This window comes from Brassica napus, chromosome C7 (assembly GCF_020379485.1).
Source record: "Brassica napus cultivar Da-Ae chromosome C7, Da-Ae, whole genome shotgun sequence".
NCBI lineage: Eukaryota > Viridiplantae > Streptophyta > Magnoliopsida > Brassicales > Brassicaceae > Brassica > Brassica napus.
The window spans coordinates 36,264,487-36,290,774 of NC_063450.1; the positions used below are offsets into that span (position 1 = coordinate 36,264,487).

At 32.7% G+C, this 26,288-nt stretch overlaps 2 protein-coding genes across 4 annotated transcripts; one reads left to right on the forward strand and one right to left on the reverse strand.

Moving 5' to 3' along the window:
* Positions 1 to 15,418: 15,418 nt before the first annotated feature.
* On the forward strand, positions 15,419 to 19,359 carry LOC111203006 (serine/threonine-protein kinase/endoribonuclease IRE1a-like). Of its 2 annotated transcripts, XM_022696372.2 has the most exons (10): positions 15,419 to 15,509; positions 15,622 to 15,747; positions 15,919 to 16,044; positions 16,134 to 16,457; positions 16,542 to 16,684; positions 17,119 to 17,696; positions 17,778 to 17,941; positions 18,079 to 18,313; positions 18,393 to 18,705; positions 18,790 to 19,359. In XM_022696372.2, exons 1-10 carry the CDS (start codon positions 15,422 to 15,424, stop codon positions 18,931 to 18,933), a joined length of 2,241 nt encoding a protein of 746 aa, XP_022552093.2. In that variant the 5' UTR covers positions 15,419 to 15,421; the 3' UTR covers positions 18,934 to 19,359. The 2 variants fall into 2 exon arrangements, with proteins under 2 accessions (XP_022552093.2, XP_048620414.1); XM_048764457.1 differs by having other exon boundaries at positions 16,134 to 16,684.
* Positions 19,360 to 21,084: 1,725 nt separating this feature from the next.
* Positions 21,085 to 22,339, reverse strand: LOC106406915 (eukaryotic translation initiation factor 5A-1-like). 2 transcript variants are annotated; one of them, XM_048763711.1, is made up of 5 exons: positions 22,087 to 22,339; positions 21,782 to 21,886; positions 21,645 to 21,704; positions 21,486 to 21,563; positions 21,085 to 21,398 (listed from the first exon to the last, which is right to left on the reverse strand). In XM_048763711.1, exons 1-5 carry the CDS (start codon positions 22,198 to 22,200, stop codon positions 21,255 to 21,257), a joined length of 501 nt encoding a protein of 166 aa, XP_048619668.1. In that variant the 5' UTR covers positions 22,201 to 22,339; the 3' UTR covers positions 21,085 to 21,254. The 2 variants fall into 2 exon arrangements, with proteins under 2 accessions (XP_048619668.1, XP_048619667.1); XM_048763710.1 differs by having other exon boundaries at positions 21,486 to 21,704.
* Between the last annotated feature and the right edge of the window lie 3,949 nt (positions 22,340 to 26,288).

Sequence of the window (26,288 nt, forward strand, 5' to 3'; positions counted from 1 at the left end):
TTTTAAAGCATGTTTGATCTTGAATAGTCAAAGAATAGATGATCTATCGATTCACAATACTATGTGAGTGAAACCAAAACACACAAAAAAAAATCATTTGGTGATTACAAGATCAATACACAAATATTTTGAGCCTTCAAAAAATTAACGCACCGTACATGAGACATAATAGAATCCACTGGCCGAGTGAACAAGTCTGAAATGCATTAACTGTGGACAATTAGAACATTACAGGTGGTATCAGAGTCTAACCTAGACAAACGAAGAGTCTTATGTAGGCTCACACTAACATGGCGACCTATATGTGATTAATTGTCTTGTATGCACACAACTGTTTATGAGAGCATCTCCAACTCTACTCCATAAATGGAGTAATGAGTTTTTTGTTTGTTCATCACTTCATTTCCCACTCCATTTTACAGTAAATTATGGAGTGAGGTTGGAGATGCTCTGACTGCCTTGTATTGGCGACCTATACATAATCAGTGTCGTTATACAGTTTATGACTGCCGTATGTGATTAATAAATTAAATCATAAAAATTTACTATAAAAATAATAATACATAAAATAAATTAATTATAATAATACATATCACTATAGATAAAAATATATAAAGACTTAAACAAACATATAAAGACTTAATAATAATACTAGAGTTAAAGTGAGCTAGTGAAAAACAATAAAATAATATCTTAAGTTTTAATGTATGTCTAAAAATATTTAGCATAATTGAAATAGTACTTATCTTCAATCTGTAATATTTGTTTTTGTTGTTCTTGTTAAATATCAGATGCTTATCTATTTAATAAGAAGTATTCATTTCTATTTAATATAGTTGTCTTACATTTTTACTCTTTTTTCTACTTTTTATAAAGTATGTAAAATAAAATTATTCGAAATTATCTTTTAAAGTCCATAAATAAATTATTAATATTTTCCTCTCCTATGTAATTGTTTTGAATCCATTAGTATTTATTTTCTCATATACATTTAGAAAACTTATTGATTTAGATAATTAAAAATGAAACAATTAAATTTATGAATATAATCAAATTTTTAACATATGTTGCAAGTAGTTGACCATCATATGTAATAGAGTTAGAGATTATATGATGATGTAATGTGTTACCCAGTATTAAAAAAATTACTTAGATAGAATAACAATATAATTATGATAGTTACTAATTAAAAATATACATATGTATTAAAAAATTATCCAAAAACGTTATCAATCAAACTAATTATGTTTAAAATATATATTTTTGTTAGTTACAGAATATAATTGGTGATTTTTTTAATTTTATTTTGATTACTTTTTGAATAAGATTTCTGTACACTGGTTTATTATATATATAATTAATTTCTTATTTACTAAACGCATTTACCATAATTATTTATTATATTGATTATATATTATCTTATTTTAATACTATATATTTCATTTAAAAGATTTTGTTGTGTATTATGTTTTTGGATGAATTAACATTCAATCAATCAACCGCTATTTTAAATAAAAATTTTAACTTTAAATATAAAGTATAAAATATGTTAATATAATCAATTTTTTTTTACTAAAATTAACTTGAGCCACAATTCATTTTTTCCGATGAGATTTTAAATTTATTGACCAATCAAAAAGAAACATTTTCAAAAGAATAGGGAACTATATCTGTGGTATGTAAGCCTAAAAACAATAAGAAACCTTTTTATACTGCTATTAGTAAACTACTCAACTAAATACTTCATGTGGGATTTGCACGAAATGACCTAAAATTTGATTTTAAATGCAAAACCATATCCTAAATTCAATAAAATACAAAAGTAATCTAAAATGGTGCTCCCTCCGTTTTATTTTAATTGTCGTTCCGAGTTTATGCACACAGATTAAGAAAACATATGATTTTGTATATTTCCAAACTAAAAACACCATTAACCATATTTAAACCAATAGAAAAATAAAGCGGAGATTCTTATCAATAATTTTTTTATTGAAACTCTAAAACGAGACTTATTTTGAAACAAAAACTTTTCCCTACAATGACAATTAAATCGAAACGGTGAGAGTAATAAAGTTACAACCATTTTCATATGACCAACCAAAAACATATAATTACTTTTACAAATATAACCTTGTGAAGTCTTCTCCGGTTAGTGAACCCATGTATTTAATTTTAAAAATAATATATAAAATTTATAAAAAATATTTTTATGAAAAATAAGTTGAAATAATTTAAATATAAACAATTTTAAATTATGTAAATTTAGATTTACCAAAATTGAATTGTTTTCAACACAGGTGAGTGAATATATGTTGTAAGTCATGATGGTACTCGGTTTAGGGTTTGGTAATATATGTTGTAATATTATTTGTATTTGAGGGTCATATTTTAAAATCTTAAGATTTTAAAATAATGTAAATTTGACATATATGTGTTTAGTTTTGTATATATTAAAAACTTTATAAATTTAGCTTATGTTCAATAAAGTGATTTTGCTATTTAGTTAGTTATTTGCTTTTAGGATTTAGAAGATCTATTGGAAAGTCTACTAACATATGATGCATTAGAATACTTTTGTCTTCTGGAACGAATAATAAATTTAAGGTTTAGAAGATTTTCCAAGAAGTCTTTTAGTGCATGATATGTTAGAACACTTCCCAAAAAGTCTTCTAAACCAAAAATATTTGACCTAATTGGATTTTTTGTCTCCTTATATAAATAAGATTTACACGTTTTCTCTATTACTCTCGAATGACTGCAACAAAATGTAATATTTTCACTCTAAAACTTTTCAACATGTTTCTAATCTCTTTGTGCTTAAAGACACCAAATTTTATATCAATTTCTCAACTATTTTTTTCATATCTTTCTCACTAATTTATCTTGTTTTTGCAGGTTTTTCATTTCATGTTTTTCATCTTTTTCTCCTTTAAAGGTAGATCTGTAAATTGAAAATATGCATTTTTGAATTTTTTTTCTCCGTTTTGAAGCCATTTTAACGTTTTTGGATATGCAGTTTTTTTTAGATATGAGGACAATATCAGATTTCAGAGTGCATTAGAAGACTTCGCTAGAAGACTTCTCGAGAAGTCCGCCGGAGAAGTCTGCTATGCAAACTGCCAAAACTGGTAAGTTTTTATTTTTCACTAATAATTGTTTTTTTTGTTTGGTGTGCTAAATCTAAATAAAATTATAGATTCAACTTAATGTGATTATTATTTTATCATTGTAGCTTAAAATTGTATTTTTCATGGTTTTCTTTCTAAAAAGCAAGATATAGATCATTAAAATTTTGGTATATTCATTTCATATGTGTGTTAAAACCAAACAAGAATATAAATTAAAACTTATTGTGATTATATATTTTTTGTTATTATTTTAGTTATAGAAATTATATTCTGAAATAATATAATTTTTATGTTAGATTCAAACTAATATATAAATAAATAAATAAATAAATAAATATATATATATATATATATATATATATATATATATATATAGCTTATTGTAGTTTTTTTCTTCTTATTTAAGCTTAAATTTTTAGTTTTTTTTGAAAATTTTATTTGGTTGAAATCATTTTAAACATTTTGTTGAAGGATTATTCTGATGGCACGAGAGATTGTGGATCGAGCCTCACCACATACACTGAATGAATGAAATGAGTGGAATGGTTAACCTTCCCACTTTTGAACTACGAAAACTTTTGTTGCCACTAGTAGTAAAGAAAAATATGCAAGTTTTTTAGATCTGAACACTATTTTTTTACAACAATCTGAACACTATATAAAGTAAATATTCCATAAATTATTAATGTTGGTACTACAAAAATTTATTAGTTTATAGAGTTATTAATTTAAGAGTCCTTTGTTAGATTTATAATTTTTTTTAAAACAATTAGTGTAGAAAAATGAAAAGAATATTTCATTCATAATAGTATATATTAATTAAAGTTTAAAGATTTGAATTTTTACCATTTTATTTGATTATTTATATATTTTTTGTATGATGATACATATCATATAATATAATTTACTTTTAAATATAACTCGATAAAACTAAAATAAAATAGGAGATGAAATCCATTTTTAAGAAAGATACACAATAAAAAGTTTCGTAAATTTTTATGTATGCAATTATTAATTTATAATTTTAATGGAGCCATATGTTTACCTAAGATTTTTATAAATATTCTTATCTTATTATTTTATCGATTTATGTCTTAAATTGGGACGGGATATATTTCTTAATTTATAATATTTATTAATTTATCAAGTATTAATATAGAGTTTCTACTCAGAGACTTCTCGACAGAATTCTTGAGCAGACTTCCGGGAAAACCTTTTGATAGACTTCAAGCAAATTAAGAGGAAAAATAAAATTTAATCGGGAAATTTTAATTTAAAATGAATTTCGACCACGAACTAGAAGACTTCTAGATAAAATAGAAGATTGGGGGTGAATCATAAATCCAAAGGAGGTTTCATGGCCAAAGGTAAAGATGTTCGAGTAACAATTATTTAGGAATGCACCAGTTGTGTTCGATGATATTAAGAAAGAATCGGCTGGAATTTCCAGATATATTACTCAAAAGAATCAGCATAACACTCCTAGTCGATTGGAATTGAGAAAATTATGTCCATATTGTTATAAACATACAATTCAAGGGGAAATCAAGATTTTATTTAAAGAACCTTAATAATGAGAGTATCTACATATTATTATTATGTATATATAAATATAAACAAATCAAATAATAGAAAGAAATCAAATCCTATATTCTTAATTCTGTATAGAAACTCTATCCTATATAGAAATAGAAATCATTTTTGATCCGATCAAAATAGGATTTTAGAGGTAAGGAATAAAACATTATGAGTAAATCTAAGCGATTTTTTACTAAATCCAAGTGATCTTTTCGTCGGCGTTTGCCCCAGATCTAATTGGGGATCAAATTGATTATAGAAACATTTGTTTAATAAGACTTCTCTAGAAGTCTTCCAATTTACATTCAAATTTCATTAAAATTTTAGTTCTCTCTTAGAGTTATGAGACTCATGTTTTGATAGTTTATATAATATCATAAATAATATATCCACTTTGTCTCCAATCTATTAAAATATTTGTCTAATGCTTTATTTATTCATTCAATTTCTTCTAATCATAAACTATTGTTTTCATTGTAGATCTTATATTAAGATTATGGTGTGTAACTTACAAAAGAGGCTTACAATAGTATAATAATAGACACAAGTTCAACATAACAATAAGTTGATAACACAATAATATAAGTTTCAAAACATAGCAAACATAGAATAAGTTCATAACTCTAGATATAGATAAATAGAAGTTCATCATGTCTTCGTAACACAACAATATAAAATAACTCCGCAAACTATGTATTCAGTTATAATCTTTTTGGGTCATTTCAACAAGTTCGACATGCGTAGAACCATCACTCAATAAGAACATTCTCAATCCTTTGACATTATCAACCACAAAATCCCAATAATTATCTTTCACCAACTATTCTCCGTAGACTACAGATAACTGAAACATTATCTGAAAAAAAATAACACTAAAACACATTAACAAACATAAACATCATCTTGAAAAAATAAGTTCAGAGAAGCTATAAACATAATAAACATAAATGTTTGTAAGGTCATAATTATTACTAATTATGGATTTCATCCAAAAACCCCAATATTTACTAATACACATAAATTCACAAGAAATTTGTAAAGAAATAATTTTAAATTTGGAGAAAATAAAAGTTTACTAAACATTACATAAAGGACTTCCATTTAGGTTATTTTTGTAATTGCAAATTTATGAAGGAATACTTCTTAAGAACTCTACTCTACTAGCAGACTTTTTGAGAACTTTCGTTTGTAAATATTGGCTTACTTTTGTTTTTTTTTTAAATTCTCGATAATATTAAAGAAGATTTTTAAAGAAGTATTTTCTGATAAATATGTTAGTTTTACAATTGACAAAAGTTTAGAGATATTTGCTTCTCTAAAGAAGTCTTACAGAGAAGTGTTCTTAGAGTAGACTTCTATAGATGTATTCTTAGCACCAGATGAAGTATTCGAACTGTCGCAAGAAATTTGCGTGTAGGTTACTTTTTCAATTGACTAACATGCAAAACACATCACATGTTTTTCGTCACATCACTATTCCACCAAAAGTGTTCTATTGCACTCATTAGTTTTTTGGTCATTGTTTTGCTAACCAAATGCATGACATAACATGCGTTGACATAGCTGATGCTACTGATTTTATAATTAATTCATTTTCTCTTTTTGTAAGAAAACAAATCGTACAACTATTTACTTTATTATTGATTCTTTCATTGAAAAACCAAAAATTTGTGTCTTTGACCCACCAAAAATTTATGAAATACTTAAACAGTTTACCATTTCCCCAATCATAATAGTCATCCCAAGTAAATGTTGCAGTTCTACCCGTGTAGCCTCCGAGACTTATGTCCAAATTGTAAAGAAGATTTTGAGAAGTTTATTTGTTGTCCCGACGTATTCTCATAACCATTGAAACCTTTTAAGTGACTTTACATTCCCCTTTATTTGCTTTACAAAAAATAAAATATCACCTATGAATAATATGTTAGACATCGTAGATTTTTTTTCTAGCTATTTTAAGACTTGTTAAATATTTTTCACGTTTTAATGAATATTTGCAATAAGATTTTTCGTGCAAAAGATAAATAAATAGGATGGCAACACGGTCCCCTTCTCTCGAACCCTCTTTGTTATAATATGTACTTTTGATTGTCTATTGATTAAAATTTTATATTTTATCGATGTGATACATTTCATCATCTAAAAAACCTAAACTGGTGAAAGTGTTTTCTTTATAAGATGCTTTTGTCTAAAAGTCCATTTCACCCGATCATCTTATCAGTCTTGATTAGTAAAAAATTCTTTACATGAGTTATTTGTATGCAGTCCATGAAACATCTCATGAACTATTAGGATATTATCTAAAATTAGACGTCTCAACACAAACGAAGACTGAATTTCCAATAATTTTGGAAGTAATACTTTAAGCCTTTGATACATGACCTTTAAAATAACCTTATATACTCAACATTACATAAACTAATCGGTGACTTGGTCTTACCAGTTTAGAAACCAGACAAATATTTGTTATATTGAGTCGGTCATCAAAAGATCTCAAATTGTGAAAATCATCTATATTATTAAAACTTAAGTACCTTTTGGTTTTGTTTCGAAACATGAATAACAATATAAATGAGAACCGTTTGAAAACATAGATAACAATATAAAGAAAAAGTATTGTGCCCTTTTAGTAATTTCGTTAATATAATTACATTAATTATATTTTCATATTTCACTTAATTTAACAATTTCATTAATTATATTAACTTAACAATAAATCAAAAAATTATTTATATTACCATAATAATAATAGTGCATATTCTGATTTATTAGTTAACCAACATTAACTTTGTACTAATTATAAAATCAAAAATCTATATTAAACATGAATAACAGTATAAATGAGAACTGTTTGGAAACTAGATAGCAGTATAAAGAAAAAATATAGTGCCCTTTTAGTAATTTTTTTTTTTTTGACAGCAAACATTCCCAGACTCATATAGACTCTGTAAACCAATTAGGCAACTCTGCATCCATGTGTACGACAAAAGACGGTTGTTTCCTAGCATTGCGTGCCAAGCGATCTGCCATTTTGTTTTCCATCCTGGGTACATGAACGATATCTGAGTTGACGAAGCTTCTTCGCAGGAGTTTAATGTCTTCGAGGTAGCTTTCGAATGATGGTCATTCCTCTGGTTCTGAAACCATCTTCACCAGCTGAGAACAATCTGTTGCAAACGTAACCCGAAACTGTCTTAAATTTTTCATGCATTCCATTGCCCAAATTAAAGCCTCAAACTCCGCATGGAGGGGTGAGAGACTTGCCCTTACATTCCTTGCTCCTAACAAACCACCAAACCCCGGTAATGTGCTCAACCAGCCCTGCCCTAAAAATAAGTCCATATCTTTCCAAGAACCGTCTGTGAAACACCATCTTCCTGTAGACCTTATATTAGGTTTGATCTATACTTCATGTGCCACCCTGGGGTTAGTGGTGACCTGTGCTTCAGCCCACAATGTTGATTCCAATTCTGCTAAGTTAAACGTTTCCTTCAGATCAATATCAAGATTACTAAAAACTTTGTTATTCCGCCCTTTCCAAATGTACCATAATATCCATGCAAACTGATGATCTTCCATTTTTGGGTTAACTCTCCAAAACAAATGATCCATATTAGCAAAAAGAGAGCCAATAGGAAAAATGTTTGGATTCGATGGAATCTTCGATAGTGCCCATACTTGACGTGCTGGGGGACATTCACAAAACACATGATTCACTGTTTCCTCCGGATCACCACACCGTGTACAACATGTATTTCCTTGTATTCCTCTCTCTTTTAGATTTTTTGTTACCGCTATACAACCCGTCAATAGCTGCCATAAGAAATGCCTTAACTTTGGAGGGCACTTTACCTTCCAGCAGAAAGCTTTGAGTACATCCACATTAGGTCCATAAAATTATGGTGGTTTTTCTTTATCAGGATAAATCCTTTCTACTTGATATCCTGATTGTACTGTATACTTCCCATTATTGGTGAAATGCCATTCATTCCTATCTTCCATCTGATTCCTACTCAAAGGAATACTTTCAATCATTTTTGCATCGTCTGGCTCCACCAAAGTTCTAATTGCTTGTAAATTCCATGTTCGGGATTCTTGGTTAATGAGAGAATCCACTGTGAGGTCCGGGTAACTGTTATGAAAGTTTTTGTTAGCTGGTCTCGGGCGAGTGGATGAGATCCAAGGATCATTCCATACTGATATAGATGACCCTGTTCCAACCCTTTTGATTAGTCCTTTACAAACCAGAGATCTAGCAGAAGTAATGTTCCTCCAGCCATAAGACGGAGAATATGAGCGAATCGGTTCTAGGGGTGAAGCATTCCTGTAATACCGTCCTTTAAAAATTCGAGAGAAAAGGGTGTTTGGCTTCTCGATCAGCCGCCACAACTTCTTTCCAAGCATTTTCGTGTTAAAATCAGTCAGGTCCTTGAATCCTAGCCCGCCATTATCCTTATGTTCACATAATTTATCCCATGACTTCCAGTGCATACCTCGTGTACTTCCTCCTGGACCCCACCAAAACTGGGCTACTGCACTCGTTAATTTCTTTACCGTAGCTTTCGGTAGTCGATACACGGACATCACATGATTTGGTAGAACCGTGATCAGCGATTTAATAATCACCTCTTTTCCTCCTTTGGTAAAAAATCTAAAGGTCCATCGATTCACCCTATTATTTAGCCTCTCTTGTACAAAGCCAAATACTTGTACCTCAGATCCTCCTAGACTTTCTGGCAATCCTAAATAGGATCACATTCCGCCTAGGTTCTGAATTCCCAAAATGTCTCTCAACTCTTGACTGCTGGTTTCCTCAATCTTATGCCCAAATTGAATTGAAGATTTCTGAAAATTAATTTGTTGTACTGACACCGTCTCATAGTCCTTGAGTATCCTGAGAATAGTTTGACACTCTTTCTTGTTTGCCTTACAAAAGAAAAGACTATCATCTGCAAATAACAGATGAGAAATTGCTGGACACGCCCTTGCTACCTTCATACCAGTTAATTGTTTCTTCCGTTCCGCCTTTTTTATATTTGTTATTAAGGCTTCTGTACATAGAATAAATAAGTAGGGAGATAAGGGGTCCCCTTGACATAATCCCCGTTGAGGGGTTATAAGGCCTCTTGGCTGGCCATTAATAAGTATCCTATATTGAGCTGATGATATACATCCTCGCATTAATTTAACCCAATGTAGATCAAATTCCATTTTTTAAGGAGAGCCTCTGTAAAATTCCATTCTAATAATGTGTAATATATTATTATTATGTTACATGACAGTTGGATGTTTTAGATGTGATAATAAAATATCTATATTTTTAAACAAGTATTAAATACATTATGTGCAATTAAAAATAAATTTCTAATGTCACATTTTATTTTATTTTATTAAAATAAACCCAATAGTGTAAAGCTACTAACTTACATAAGCTTATACAAAAATCTGAACTTCTTTTTTTCGAATGGATGTTAAATTTATTCATCAAAAAACTTTTTTTTGCATCATGTGTGACTGTTTTTAAATGATTAAAGAATAAAAAATCATACTCTATAATAATCTAGCTAAGTGTACTGAACTTTAAATTTCTCGTTAGCAAAACCAATTAACAAAAAGAAAACATCAAAACATTTTATTTATTGCGCAGAAAAGAACATATAAATATAACAAGTTCAAGTAGTAAAGAACAAAAATTGACCAAAAACAAGAGAATAAGCTCAGAACTGTGTGCAAAAGTAAGGTAAGAAAACGCTTCCATGTTCCAACACACCTTTAACCTCATTACACACAAAATAGTGGTATTCACCTCTACGTTGTGCTATGCATCATACATATTCTGAATCTTAAAGACCTTCTCTAATGATCTCTGAATCTTAAAGACCTTCTCTAATGATCTTCTACCTATAGCCTATAGGCACAACCTCAACTGCATCATGCAAGTTTTAATTCTCTCGTTGAAACATACTTCTTTGCTCCACTCCGAGCTTCTGAAAAACCTCCTCTCATGTAGTTTAGTTTCCAAGGTCGGCCTAGTTTCAACCCAAATACTGAAAAAATAAAAAGTTTTCAGATGGAACCTAGACATTCCGCTGGCTTCAGACCTATAACTGAAACTGAGAGTATCAGTGTAACCATTCACTGAAACAGATAAAAGTACAGAACATCATTAAGAAAATGAACATAGACAGGTCCTGTTCATTTGCTCACCCAGGTGATCCATCTGGGTGAAGATACAAATTGATGTTCGTTTTGTGCATTATAATGCTACATCCAGATGAATCACCCAGCTGAATTTTTAAAAACTCATCTCAAATTCTCACATTTCTCACCCAAATGAAGGTGAGTCTTGAAGGTGCATCTGGATGCAGATGGATCTAGTTCAGTTTAATATGATAAATGACAAAAAAAACCTTTTTAAAATCAAAATATTATTTTCAAACCGTAGATTCTAATTTTTTGCATATACATTTTTCCGCTATAACCAAAAAATGCATTTTCTCGCAAAAACTGAAAAAGACAATTTCCTGCCAAAACCGCAAGATGCGTTTTGCCGCAAAAAAAAATGTAAAACGTACATTTCCATAAAAACACATTTTCAGCCAAACCAGTAAAACCGCACTTTTCGACCAAACCGAAAAATGAATTTTTCTGTCAAAACCCCCAAAAAACGCATATTCCCGCCAAAACTCCAAAAAGCATTTTTCTGCCAAAACCGCAAAAAGCAATTTTCTTGCTAAAACCGGAAAACGTAATTTCCCCGCCAAAACCGAAAAACAGGAATTTTCCGCCAAAACCGGAAACGTAGTTTTCCCGCCAAAACCGGAAAACACAATTTCCCGCTAAAACCGGAAAACAAAAGTTTCCCGCCAAAACCGGAAAACAGGAATTTTCCCGCCAAAACCGAAAAACAGAATTTTCCCGCCAAAACCGTAAAACGAAATTTTCCTGCCAAAACCGGAAAACCGCATTTCCCCGTCAAAACCGGAAAACACATTTTCCCGCCAAAACCGGAAAACACATTTTCCCGCCAAAACTAGAAAACACACTTTTCCCGCCAAAACTGGAAAACTGTATTTTCCCGCCAAAATCGGAAAACGCATTTTCCCGCCAAAACTGGAAAACACTCGTTTCCCGCCAAAACCGGAAAACACACGTTTCCCGCCAAAACCGGAAAACACACGTTTCCCACCAAAACCGGAAAACTGAATTTTTCCGCCAAAACCGGAAAAACACATTTTCCCGCCAAAACCGGGAAAACAATTTTTCTTGCCAAAACCGGAAAAACGCATTTTCCAGCCAAAACCGGAAAAATGTATTTTCCCGCCAAAAACGGAAAAATGTATTTTCCCGCCAAAACCGGAAAAATGTAATTTCCCTCTGAAACCGCAAAAATGCTTTTCCCGCCAACATCGCGAAAAAAACTTTTCCCGCCAAAAACTTTTCCCGCCAAAAATCGCGAATAAACTTTTCCCGCCAAAAATCGTTTTCCCGCCAAAAATCGCGAAAAAACTTTTTCCGCCAAAACCGTAAAAATGCTATTTTCCTGCCAAAACCGTAAAAATGTTATTTTTCCGCCAAAACGTAAAAAAAAATATTTTAGCCATTTTATTAACAAGTCCACATAGATGCAGATGAAAGTTAAAAAATGAAAAGCAAACGAACATAGTTATATTCAGATGATTCATCTAGATGCATAGACGAAATGAAGAAACGAACAACATCCAGATGGAGCATCTGGATAAGACATCCAGATGAACCATCTGGATGCATCTTCCAGATGTACAAACGAACAGGGCCACAGAACAGAAGATGTGAGACTGCTTCCATTGTTCAAATTCACCAAAACAGAGAGAGACAATATTAGTGAGAGGTTATCAACTCTCAACCAAATATCCATCCAAACCCTCACTAATTGCCCTTTAGCCAAACATAGACGACCATAATCTTCTACAGTAAGTCTTATGGTACCTAAAGCTTGAGCAGATGAGAACTTCCTATTTTTTCTAAGCTTATCAAAGAGTTAAACTCAGTTCTTGCAACCATTTGTCTAAAGAAAAGTTCGAGCTACAGATATTGTTAGTGATTTTACTGGGAAACAATCTTCCATCTTCCACATTTAGTTATGTATCTTGCTTCCTGAGCAATCAAAACATCGCACTAACCATTCAAATTCTAACAATCAACCATTGAATTGCAGTTTCCGGAGGCCCAACTTGGATCCTCCCGGTAAGAATCTTTTTTTTTTTTTTTTTTTTTTCCCGGTAAGAATCTATCAACATGCAAGTCAGCCTAAACGCTCCAAGCTCCGGTTTATGATGATCATGTTCCAAATTGGGGACGTTTTAGTGGAGAGAGCAATAAAGGATTTGCTAATATTGTGTTCTATAAACGCATTACCTAGCTTCACATCGACTTTATGGGACTTTTTTATGAATACCTTGCTGCTAAATCTCACCTGATTAAGCTTTACTCGCTGAATCAGATCAACTGTTGAAAAATTCAATTTTGTTTTGAGTCAAAATTTTGGATATTCTCACGAAAAATAAGAGATCAACTTACTAATGATTAGTACATTGGATCATTTATTTCGAAGATGCTTCCACTGCTCTTTTAAATTCCATGTATTTCGAGATTTGAGGCGAAGCAGAACTAAGTTTTGGATAATTTTGATTGGTATTTTCGGTTTTGGAGACAACATGTCGTACTTCGACTGATTTGATAGAATTATCAGAATAGGATTTTGTGAGTACTGTAATTGCTGTGAGGAGAAAAAGGAAGAAGTGCGACACAAGAAAGAAGGAAGAGGACGATGAAATGGAAACATATTTTAGGATTTTTCTTCTTCTTTTTTTTTTGAAACACCAATTCATTAATTTAAACCAAAGTAGTTAGTTGCGAGCTATGAAAGCACCACCAACCTCTTGTTCTGATACATTCAATGCATTTTTGGCAAGGCAATCTGCCATGGAATTCTTCTCACGAGGTATCCAAACAAAGGAGACAAATTCAAAAGCTGAGATAAAGTAGTTAACATCAGCGGTAATGCAATAGAGCTCCTTGGAAGGGGGTCCAGAGTTGAGAGCTTTCACTAGTTGAGCTGAGTCCAGCTCGAAGGAGGTCCGATTCCGTCCCTCTCCTCTGCAGTGTTTCACTGCCTCGCGAAGAGCCAAACCCTCTGCTGCAAGTGGGGAAAGCACCGGGCTCGCTGAAGACTGGAAGGAGTTAGTCTCTGCTTCATCGAGTATAACCCATCCAAGACCTGCTTTCTTCGAAACAGAGGACCAGGCTGCGTCAGACCGAACAACAACCGTTCCAGGCGGGGATGGGATTTGTTGAGGAGGCGATCTAAGAGCATTTGGGCTTTCTTTCGTCACGTCCTGACTCCATTCCCGAGCTAAGGCTATGGCCGCCGAGAGGGTGTCCTCAGGAGACGCAGAGTGTCCTTCAAATACAAATTTGTTTCGAGCTTTCCATATCGACCAGAGGACCCATGGGAACAGAGACCCCGAAGTGATACCAGCGGGAGGGAGACAGTTAAGTGAGCATAAGGTCTCCCAGCTAGCCATCAAATCTATTATTCTGCTCACATCCAATGCCGTAGTGAACGGGGCGAGTTGCCATACCCTTTGTGCGTACGGACATTGGAAGAAGAGGTGAAGGATAGATTCTGAGCAGCCACATCTCTTGCACCGATGATCCACAGGTACGTGTCTCTCCATTAGTCGTTCCCCAACAGGGAGAGCTCCTCGAAGTGCTTTCCAAGAGAAAAGCTTTACTTGTCTTGATTCTTATGTCCTTGTCTTGTCTTGATTAGATTAGCTTGCAAAGTTCTTTTCTCCTTGTGGTTTCCTTAACTTCATAGCTTAGCAAATGAACTCGTCTTCTCTAATGCTTCTTGTGGTGTTTTGTAAACTCTGTTTCTGCAGATTGATTCACAGTCACTGTGTATGAGATTCAAGTTTGTACTGTCTTATTTGTGTTCTTTTCTATTTTCTGTGTTTGCACTACATTATGAAACCATCAAATAGCTTATTTAAAGTAGCTGAGAAGACAGCTTGACAAAAAACCTTAGATCTAGAAAAGAACCATAAAAGAAAAATTCTTAACCTTAACCTCTCGATTTGCAGAGAAAAGAAGAAGAAACGATTCAGTTTTTTCGAAAAGGATAAAAAGGTCGATGATGATGTTGAGGAAATGAATGAGCCAAAGTCTCAACCCGTTATTCAACCAGTTGAACAAGTATATCCTTTTTTTTTATTTCGTTTTCATTCCGGTTGTGGTTTATGTTACATTTTCTAACTCAATATGATAATTCATTCTTTAATTGCTTAGGAGTTGTTAGAAAATTCAGATATCAGCAAACTTCAAAAGGAGTTGGAAGATGTGACTCAGCAAAAAGAAAAGTTAGAAGGGGAACGACACACACTGCGTGCTCAGCAAATACTACAACTGAGTCTTACTAACGAGGTAAATAACATAGATTTTCAATACCATTTTTTGTTTGTTTGTTATGTATCATGAGATATCTTTGTTGTGCAGACAAAATATTCTAGTAACTTTGGGTATCCAATAAAACTTCCCCAGATCCAAGATGTAAATCCTGAAGCTAGATTTTTCGGCGAGGGTAATCTCTCATACCATACCATGTTTTACCGTTTTATTAGAACAACAATAATAGAGTGACACTTTGACTGTGGTTTGCTTTTGAAGTGTATATGACAAAATTGCTGGATCTGCTTGACTCTAAAGATGTTGATGTTCAGTTTCAAGCAACAAAAGTGATAGCTAATCTCACTGCCGAAGGTTTCTTTCAGCGATCTTTGTAGTCACTATTTATTTTAATTGCTTTACTTGCAGTTGCCTTATTAATATTTAATTGGTTCCATTACCTCTTAATATGTTATGTTTCTTGTAGAGAGAAATCATAAGACAATTATGAAAGAATATGGTCACGAGGTGTTGATAGAGGTTCTGAGTAGAAATCATCCGGAGGATATTCACAGAATTGCTGTTGGTGCAATAACCAACCTTGCAGTGACATGTAAATTAAAACTTGATTTTAGCTTCTCATATGCTGTGTTTATAAACACAAACATTTATATATACTCCATTTTCATTTTCAGATAACTACTAGAATCAAATCATAATGTCTTCTCGCACATGTTTTATTTATAAACAAATAATTTATTTATTTACTCTGTTTTCATTTCAGATAACTGCCAGACTCAAATCATAGAGCTAGACATTATCGAGGTTTTGTCAAACGTAGCAGAGAAGGCTCGAGATGTTAAGACTGTAGAGATGGTTGCCAAAGCAATTGCAAACTTATGTGGAAATAGTACTTCCATTTTATCTCTTCTTCTTTTTCTTTTTATTTCTTTTTAGTTTCATCTTTGTTGGTAACACATTCATCTTCTGCATCAACAGATAATTTGCAGAAGGAACGTAAAGGGATTCAAGCTTTGCTCGAAATAGCGGATACATGGCCACAACCCAAAGTTTTTGAAGAAGTAGCTAGGGGGGTCGCAAACTTTGCCAGAGAAACTAGTAAGAAACTTCTTATTATTTGCCCAATATTCCCATTGTATCTCATTCATCATTCATCTCATTTAACAGGACAATCAAAATTTCAGTCTCCCTTGCTAGCTAGTAAACATCTGAAGTGGATATTAGAAAACATCGAAAATAAAAATTCAGCTATAAGCCTACAGCTCGAAACAGCTCTCTGCTATTTAGCACACCTACAAAACGGTAAGTTCTTACATACATTCAACAGTGCATCAATTACAATTGTGAGGAATGAAGTCATTGTGACACAATTTTTTAGTTTAGCAGGTGAGAAAATAAAGCAAAAGGTGGTGATCATTGCCAAAAAAAGTTCCAACGAAGATATAAGAATTTTTGCAGAGATCACTCTCAACAAAATTGATCACATAGGTATTAATGATCACACTGACACCTCTTGGAAACCCTGCAGGGTATGATTTCGATTGTCCCTCATATCATCTATCTCTGTATCTCTCTTGTTTATCTTGTACATCGCTCTTGATCTCGATATCATATGATTCTAAATCTAGTATTTTTGTGTGTAATATGTACTTGATTTGGATTTTGTGACTTTATCTTTCTGGATCAGTAATCAGATCTTCTTACTTAGAAAATTATGATATCTTTCCTTCGGTTTTGTGATTTCGATTTTGCTTTATAAATACTTTATGTTTTGTCTAGTTTAAGATCCAAATTTGTTTATTTCGTTTCCATGGCTACTTTGTGTGGAGAATTGTTCCCTTTTCTATAATTTTGTTGTAAGTAAAAAACTGTGCATGTATGTATTATGTGATCTTGCTCACAACAATCCACCTTCATGTTTTTTTTTGTTTTGTCTTTCAACTTGCTTTCATGCCCATTTCAGGTTACCCTTAGAGGAGACTTCAGGATCGATTCAGATCCTCTGGATTTCACGTTCTCTCATGATTTTACCAGTTTTTCCGTGACAAGTGCATCATATAGTCGATGTTTGTTCCCAAATTCCAGTGTTGAAGAAATTAACAAATTTCGAATCAGTATGAATCTTGTGAAGAGGAATGAAGATAAAGGGGAAGAGACTATTGGTGATTTGAAACTCAGTTTAGACACTCAACTTGGAAGCAAAAGTTCTAAAGTCTTTTTGGGGAGATTTAAAAACCGTGATGTTGCTGCGAAACGCTCTCTTATTATTAAGAAGGGTAACTTAGAAATAGATAGGCTCAGTTCATATGACAGCCATCCAAATATTGTTACGTCTTTTGGTTTTGTGTCAGACAAACAGTATAACTACATTTGTTTTGAGCTTTGCAAATGTAGTTTAGATATGTTGATTAGTTTTTGTAGCTCAAAACAAACCGGGGGAAGAAAGTCTGCTGCAGATCCAGATTTAATCAACCTAATGCAAGGAAAGCAATTGTGGGATGCCAATAGTAATCCTTCTGAAACTCTAATAAATCTAATGAAGTAAGATTCTGTTTTGATTTGTGATGTTATTACTTTATTAGATTAAAGTTAGAGACTGATGTAAACTGTTTATTTTTTCAGGAATATAGCTTATGCTCTTGACTTCTTGCATACATTGAAAGTTGTTCATACAGCCATAAACCCAGAGAATATCTTGGTTACTGATTCTTTGACTGCCAAATTGTCACGGTTGGGTGACATCATTTTAATCTCAGAGGAGTTGGTGTCTAGTACTTTTCTATCGAGTAAGTTAGAGTGAATGATCTTTTAACACAAAATTAATACAAGAGATCATAGTTGAATAGTTGGTATACTATCTCTTTTGGTTGTATTGTATTTGTGATTATATGCTTATGGAATATGATTTTCAAACTCTTTTCAGGTTCTAGTAATTTAGGTTGGCGGCCAGTCGACAAGTCAGTTACCTATGCATTAGATATGTTCAGCTTTGGGTGTATTCTCTTTTATTCACTCTCCGGTGGTCTTCATCCTTTTGGAGATGAGAAGAATTGTGTTAAACACATTGCTAGTAACCAACCAAGTTTATCGGAAATAAATCATCTGCCAGAAGCTAAGCAACTCGTTAGAGGTTTGCTGAACTCTAATCCTGAATCACGGTAACATCATTTTCTTATTTTGATTCAAAATCATTTCAACAAGGCTAATCTCTAATGTACATTATCTTCATTGTTGCAGTCCTAGTGCATCTGAAGTGCTTAAACATCCAATATTTTGGAGCACAGATAAAAAGATTCAATTAATTGTTGAGGCTAGTGACCATTTCACTGCTGTACCAGCCTTTCTGCAAAATCTTACAGCCACTGAAAGAAAGATAACGACTGCATTGGCTAAGAAATGGGTCAGCCAGGTAGATGGAAATGTCTTGAATTCAATGAGAAGTAAGTACAGGGACAACGATTTTGGGGAATTGGTGCGTTTCTTCAGGAATTGTAAATGTCACTACTCTGATATCATGATAGATATAAAGGGGAGTATAGTTTCTATTCAGGTATTTCCTCGTAAACAAATCTTTCAAATCTGTTTTTTTTTTTCTCTAGCATAATCTAATTGATTTTTCATTATGGTTTCTCAGACGGTTATGGGAGACATGCCAGATGGATTTCATAGCTATTTTGCTTCTCGGTTCCCAGAATTGCTGATGGTAGTGCACAATATCATTTCCAACAACTTAAGATCTGAATCTAAGTTCAACATGTTTTTCAAAAAGACATCATAAGAGATATGGGGAGACTCAAGCTGAATGAGGTGAGAAATGTGACCGGTGAGAGCAAAGTGAAGATTGTTTTCATTGTAATAGGAAGTTTCTAAATATAAGAGTAGTAGTAGCCTAGAGTAAAAAACTTATGCATTGTTTGAGTTGGAATCATAAGTTTGTTGGTGCTAAACGTGATCTAATTGACTCAGATTTGGGTTTATACATTTTGTTCTCTTTGGAGATAAGATTCAAGTAAGACAAGATTTGGTATTTAATTTGACGATAGAGTTTTGCATTTGATTAATTTCATGTTGTAACAAGTGCCCCCGGGTTGTTTTATGTGTGTTTCTGCCCGCGAACACTCTTAGCTGCCTCAGAATTTCTTGTGCTTATGAATTGATGTCTTCAATGCCTGCGACCACTCTTGGTCAAGGAGCCAACAGAGGCTAATGTTTCTACAATTGCCTAATGTATTCTGGTGAAATCTTCTTGCCAAATGTTTAAATACACTAACACTGCCTAAGAGGAGAAAGCAGAGGCTGTGCAACAAAAAGTGGAAACTCTCAGTGTTGTGGCGAATCAAATTCCAACATAAAGTAGAGACAAGCCTGACCAAAGAAGAGGCAGACGTCAAAATGTTTTGATGTTTAAATAAAAACTTCATACTATATTTTATGTGATCGTAGGGCTGATTGGCACAAGAAGAAGAATTATGCCACAGTCTGGACATAAAGTACCACAAGAAATGCACAAGAAGAAGAAGAAGAAGAAGAATTTTTCAAAGTCAGCGTGGGTTTGTTAATATCTGGAAAATACTTTGCAAAATTGAAATATTGCATTCATCAGTACAAGAATTATGATGAAAACTCTCGTGAATGATATTAAAAATAAACTGATATTGAGTAGTAGTTACAGTGAAAAGAATAAAAAAAACGAATCAAAGATGAGGAAGGACGAACTTAGGGGATTTACCAGAATCAAAAGATTCAGTCAAAATGTTGACTGTATCCTATCTATTCGTTGCTTACCACTGAGGAAGTGGCATCTTCTATACTTCACAAAGAGGATATCAATTCTTGGAAAGTACCTTGAATGATGCAGCAGACAGTCCTACATTGCCTCCTGTAGAAAAGAAGCTATGATCTGACTTGTGGAAAACTAAAACTTCGCCTAAAATCAAGCACTTCCTTTGGAGAGCACTATCTGGTGCCTTTGGCGGTTAATGCACGTCTAAGATCACGAGGCATGTATGTGGATATAGGTCTGAGACTATCTGCCACGTTTTGTTCCACTGCTCTGTGGCTAAAGATGTCTGGCAGCTCCTAGGCGGCCTTCCTCTTCCTCGTCATGGCCTTTCAAGTAATAGAACATTCCTGAATCTCCATTATCTCGTTACTTGTAGCAGAAACAAAGCGTCAAATGATACTAAGAAAAGAAAATTCCTTTGGATCCTATGGCACGTTTGGAAAGCAGGGAACCTTCTGTTACTATTTACGATGCTGATAATCAAAGATGAAACAAGTTCTTATTCAATAAAAGAGTGAATACAAAGGGTCTGATCACGATCTCTCTCACTAAGATCATCTCAGAAGATCGCTCTCTCATCTATTTCCTCACTCAATCACTCGATTCCCCTCCTCTTCCAATCTCTCCTCTAATATATAGATAAAGCATGAAAGACTGAGTAACTAGACCATGATTACTTTATGCTACTTTCTCTTATCTAGTCAAGCGTCAATGACCATCTACCCCCTTTGAATTAACTGCTCATATCACCTTCTATGCTTTGAAAAGACACGGCTCAGTCCGCAAAGGATCCAGGAGAAGGCACTACTGGAGGAAGCGGATATATGGTTTCGCTTTAGTGCTTCGGGGGATGGTGAGACCAACATCAGAGGTACAGAGGACGCTCGGTTGGGTTAGCCAGCCCTCCACCTGGTCTGACCAAGTGTAATGTAGCGTAGAAACCTTGCACCTGAGTGGTGCAGCCTGGATCCTACGGGAACATGGAGGTGATACGGTCTGTCACAGTAGACGAGCCCTTTTTTTTTTTGGTTTTTTGAATTGTTGGTTCGCTTAACATTTTGATGTGGGGTTTGGTGTAAACCTCTTTAGCTTTAGGTCCTTGATCTTAAGGAACATTAATTTTGCTTACCAAAATAACCAACACTCTAATAAAATATCTTTTTATAAGAGAAATAAAACAACAACACACAAGCAACTACATAAAGGTTTTTTTTCTTTTTAGTGTTGTTGTTACAATACTGAGATAACCAAAGATTTATTATCAGTAAATGTCTGGCACAGTGCCCATGGCAAGACAATTAGGGCCTACTTCATTCTTAGAAGCCAACATTTTTGGCCACAAAATCAATGTCATTTGCTGAACCGGTCTGGTAGACATCGACGGCATAGACGGCATCCTGCCCCAATGAAGTCACGATACCCACAATAACCCTCTTATCATCGTTGAATCCATCAACCATCTGCAATTTGAGAGAAGGAAAAAAAAAAACAGTGATAATCAGTAGTCATATATGCCGTGTGTTTGAAGGAAAAGGTAGAAAATTAACCATGGTCCTGAGGTTCTCGTTCTCGGGAAGAAAGATATCATCCCTAGTGTAGGCGCCGCTGTGATGCAGAAGGGTAACCTGAAATGGGCAGGGAATCAAGTTGGAAGACAAAAAAAAGAAGAAGCGGATTGACATGAGTGAGTGAGTAAGAAGACAGACAGAATCATCCTTGTAGGAGATACCAGTCAACTGGTAAAGATCACGGCTCACATCTGGAATCTGAGAGAATAGACAAAATATGTATGAGGATTATATTAATATATATAGAGAGAGAGAGAGACAGATTTGTGACGTACAACAAACTCTGTGGAAATGGGAACAATTCTCCGCACGAAGTAGCCAGTTAATATATTTATGGTGTGTAAGTGACAAAGGCCTCTCTTCGTGTAGAGATCAATAACCTGAAGAGTTCATGGAAACGAAAATTAATAAAAATTTTGATCTTAAATTCCTACCCAAGAACAATCTGATTACGGATCCACGCCACAGAATCCAAAATCAAGTACATATACACAAGATCGAGATTTGGAATCATATATATATGGTTAACAAGAGAGACACAGAGACAGAGATAGATGAGATGAGGGAAATCGAAATATACCCTGCAGGGTTTCCCAGAGAGGTCGATGTGGTCATTAATATCGATGTCACTGGCCAGCCGTAAGTTTCCGATCTTACTAGCCATGGAAGCTCCGGCGTCACTGGACTCCGTCATGTTTTATCACGCGAGAGAGAGGTTTGATGAACGATATTTTTCAAGAGTCCAGATTTTCCTATAGCCTTTTATCCCATCCCCTCATCATGTTGCATCATCGTCATCGCGTGCATACCACGCTCATCTTGACAGAAAACTTTATTTGGTCAAACGCAACCACTCTTGCGGCAGAACCAAAACGACGTCAGTTAGTGATGAATTTATCTTTTGTCAACATTTTCTTTCATCCATTTGATAAAACATTTTTTAAACTTCATTATCTATGTAGAACTAGATTTTAACCTTTGCAAATGTTTGCTTTATCTTATATATAATATTGTATGTAGACAGAGTTATGTTATTATTTTCTAGTAAATGCTATTTTATTTTTCTTATAAGTATAATATAATATTTCATATATTATTTTTTCAAAAATATGTTGCTATTTATTTTTCATGTCACTATTATATATCATATATATGTCATCATATAATTAATCTTATTTTATATGTACCATCGTATAAATAATCATATAATTAATAACATTGTATATGTACCATCATATAAATAATCATATATATATTATATTTTTAAAGCTTAATGTGAAATATAAAACATAAATTTAAGTTGGTGTTTGAAATTGGGCTTTGTATTGTATTTTCCTTATATGTTTATAATGGTTATTAGAAACTATTTTAGTAAAAGTCAATTATTCAATATATGTATATTTTTGAATCAATTTTCGATATAAATCGATTTTAATTTAATATTTTGATTTGAAATATATATATATATATATAAAGTTTAAATTTTGTTTTATGATTATTTTAGACAAAAGATATTTTTAGGTAATTAGATTGTGTTATTTTCGTATATTTTAAAACTAACCTGAATATATAGTTTCTTATAATATATGGATTTTCAATTTTTTTTTAATAACATAAGCCCGCAACTTTTTTCTTCTTAATATATTGTTATCCATGTTTCCAAACAATGTTGTATTTTTTTACTGCTACTCATGTTTCCAAACCCTTCCTAAAAGCACTTATACTTTAATAAGATAAACTAGAACTTGATCCACGCGCCCGCGTGGATGTTTATTTTTATTTTTTATAAATATTTTTTTTGTATTAGTTATAATATATATTTTAAAATTTACCCGTTCAAATAGTTGTTTAATATGACATTTCAAAACACAATAATTTTATTGTTTATATTGAGTAATTTTATTTTATCCTGTAAACCATCAATTGTATGATCAATATTTTTAGAATATGACATGTATATCCGAACAAATGTATTTTTTTTATGGATACAAATTTTATGATAATATATAATAATGTTTTTGTATATACTATTTATGGATTAAAATTTTATAATAATGTATAGTAAAATTGTTGTATATACTATATATTATGTATTTTTCGAATTAGTAAAATAGTTACCGTATAATGTATGTATTTAATTATGAAATTTATATATGGAATTAATCATTTCCAAACACACATATATAAAATAATAGTGAAAGACAAAGAATACAAAAACTTAGTTTTATTAATTATTGTTGCCATAAATTTTTAGTTAGAATTTGATTTTGGAAATACATTAATTAAATAAGAAAAGACAAAGAATCACAAAATATAAGTTAATTAATAACTTCAGTGGCATGCTATTGTAAATAAGTTAAAAAATTAAGGGGTATTTTATTTTTGTATTTCTCTTTTAATAGTATAGATTATTTTAAGATTTTGTTTGACAACATAAGTAGAAGTTTAAAACAAAATAGTGTTGTTTGGAAACATGAATATGAGTAAGTTAGGAAAAAAAATGAGCTTATGCTATTAAAAAATTGAAAGTTAATTACATTATATTAAAAATTAATATGTTTATGTTACTTGATATACATATTCAAATCAAAATAATAATTTAAAATTGATTTATATCAAAAATTCATTCAAAAATATACATATATTCAAATTTTGATTTTTACTAACATATTTTCCAATAATCATTATAAAAATGTTTTCGATATATATAAGAAAAATACAATGAAAAGCCCAATTTCAAACACCAAATTAAATTATGATTTTTATATTTCACATTGAAATTTGAAAATATAATATATGTGATTATTTATATGATTGTACATATAAAATATTATTAATTATAAGAAAACTTATTTGATGGTACGTATAAAATACGATTAATTATATGATAACACATATTTTTGTAACCTATGATGACACATATATGATATATAATAGTGATTAGGGGTTGGCGTTCGGGTCTTTTGGGATTTCGTGTTCGATTCAGATCTTTGAGGATTCGGTTCGGATTTGGATTTGGATAAGCAATTTAAATTGGTTTGGTTTAAATATGTGGATAGCGAATTAATAATTATTTAAGTATTTTTGGAGTTTTGAGTATATTTTAACTATTTTAGATATTTATGTTTGATTATTTGTATATATTTTCAAGTATTTAAACGAACTTAAAAGTATCATATATATTCTAGATGTTTATATATATATATATATATATATATATTAAATTTTAAAATAATTAATATATATAAGTATATAAATCTATTTTGGATATATACCCAAAATAGTTTGGTTCAGATCGGATTAGGTTTCAGTTCTTCAAATACCAAAATTTTGAATAATTCAGATATTTAATCAATTTCGATTCAGATTAGATACTACTTATTCGGATTGGGATCAGCCTGATTCTCAGAATTCGAGTTTTTTGCCCGATGACATAAAAAAAACAAATAGCATCGGAAAAAAATGATAGCTACGAGGTCACCTAAAGAGCCACTCTCCGGTGCAGAGGCACAAAGGGATGTGAGTATTCTTCATTGCTCATAGGCAGAGTGAAAGTATTGGCGTATCAGCGGCGTGGACACAGGTGTTAGAGATTGTTCCTTGAATCAGAAGCCGGAGAGATGCACATCGGATCCAAACAACTTAGCCAAAGATGTGAGGGAGCTGGAACATGGTGAGGTATATACAGTGATAAGAGTCTCTTGAAGATGGAGGAACAATGGAGTTTGAGTTTGGAAATGTGAGAAACTACAAAGGATGTGCTGAACCTTCTTTTGTTCAACAAGTCAGGTCTAATAAATTTAGGAAGAAACATGGAGATTCAACAGTTGTTGCAGATCCTATGAGATCTTGGTGAGTTCTCGAAAGATGAGTGTCAGTATGGTTGTCATGAAGAACAACTCAAGATCTTATGCGCATAGAGAAACTCAAGATGTGTGGGATCCAGGCCAAATCAAGTGCTTCGTCGAGCTGCGACAAGGCTCAAGGGTCAAGACAATTCACGGCACCGAAGAATTGAGATTGTGGTCAAGTTTTTGTTGCTCGGTGTTACAAGACCTCTAAAGAGTTAAAAGACTTTATCAAGTTGGTTAGTTGTGATTACAGTTTCAGTTTTTGGCTTATGAAGCCTTGCGGACAAGGTTGTTATTCTACCAGGGAGTACACTAGAGCTGCTTGTATTAAGCCAAAAGAGTCCAAGCTGATGCTCTGACCAGAATCAGCTCTCAGTCCCTACACTCGTGAGTACAACTATGAAGTCTGAGATGATGTTTGAAGCTGATTTAATGGTGAAGCATCAAATCATGGAACTGCCCACTGAGAAATCCAGTTCAACCCCACTTTCCAGTGATCCATATACTCTCAAAGCTGATACGGGTGTCATGGGATGTGGAAACCGAGATGTGCATATTCTTCTGTTTGTTACTGAGTTTGCTACGCTTTTGCTAGCGTTTGAGTTGCTGTCTGCAGTTTTTAAAGCTGATTTCATTTCTAGGATAAACATGTACATCATATCTTTGATAAACACAAAAGGTGTGAGAGTGACGTGTTCTCAGACGTATGATCTACTTGGATGTTCCCCTGCTATGAAGGTTGCTATAACAAGTCTGTCGATATTGAAGCTGCAGGTGATTTATAGACTTGTTGGGAGATGTTTCAGTAGTAGGAGATGGTAGATGGACTCTCAACCTCACTGGTGACTGGTTCCATTCACCGAGACCACCGGATATGTATCTATCTGAGCATTACGGATCATGGAGGATACTGTCAAAGGAAAGGGATATA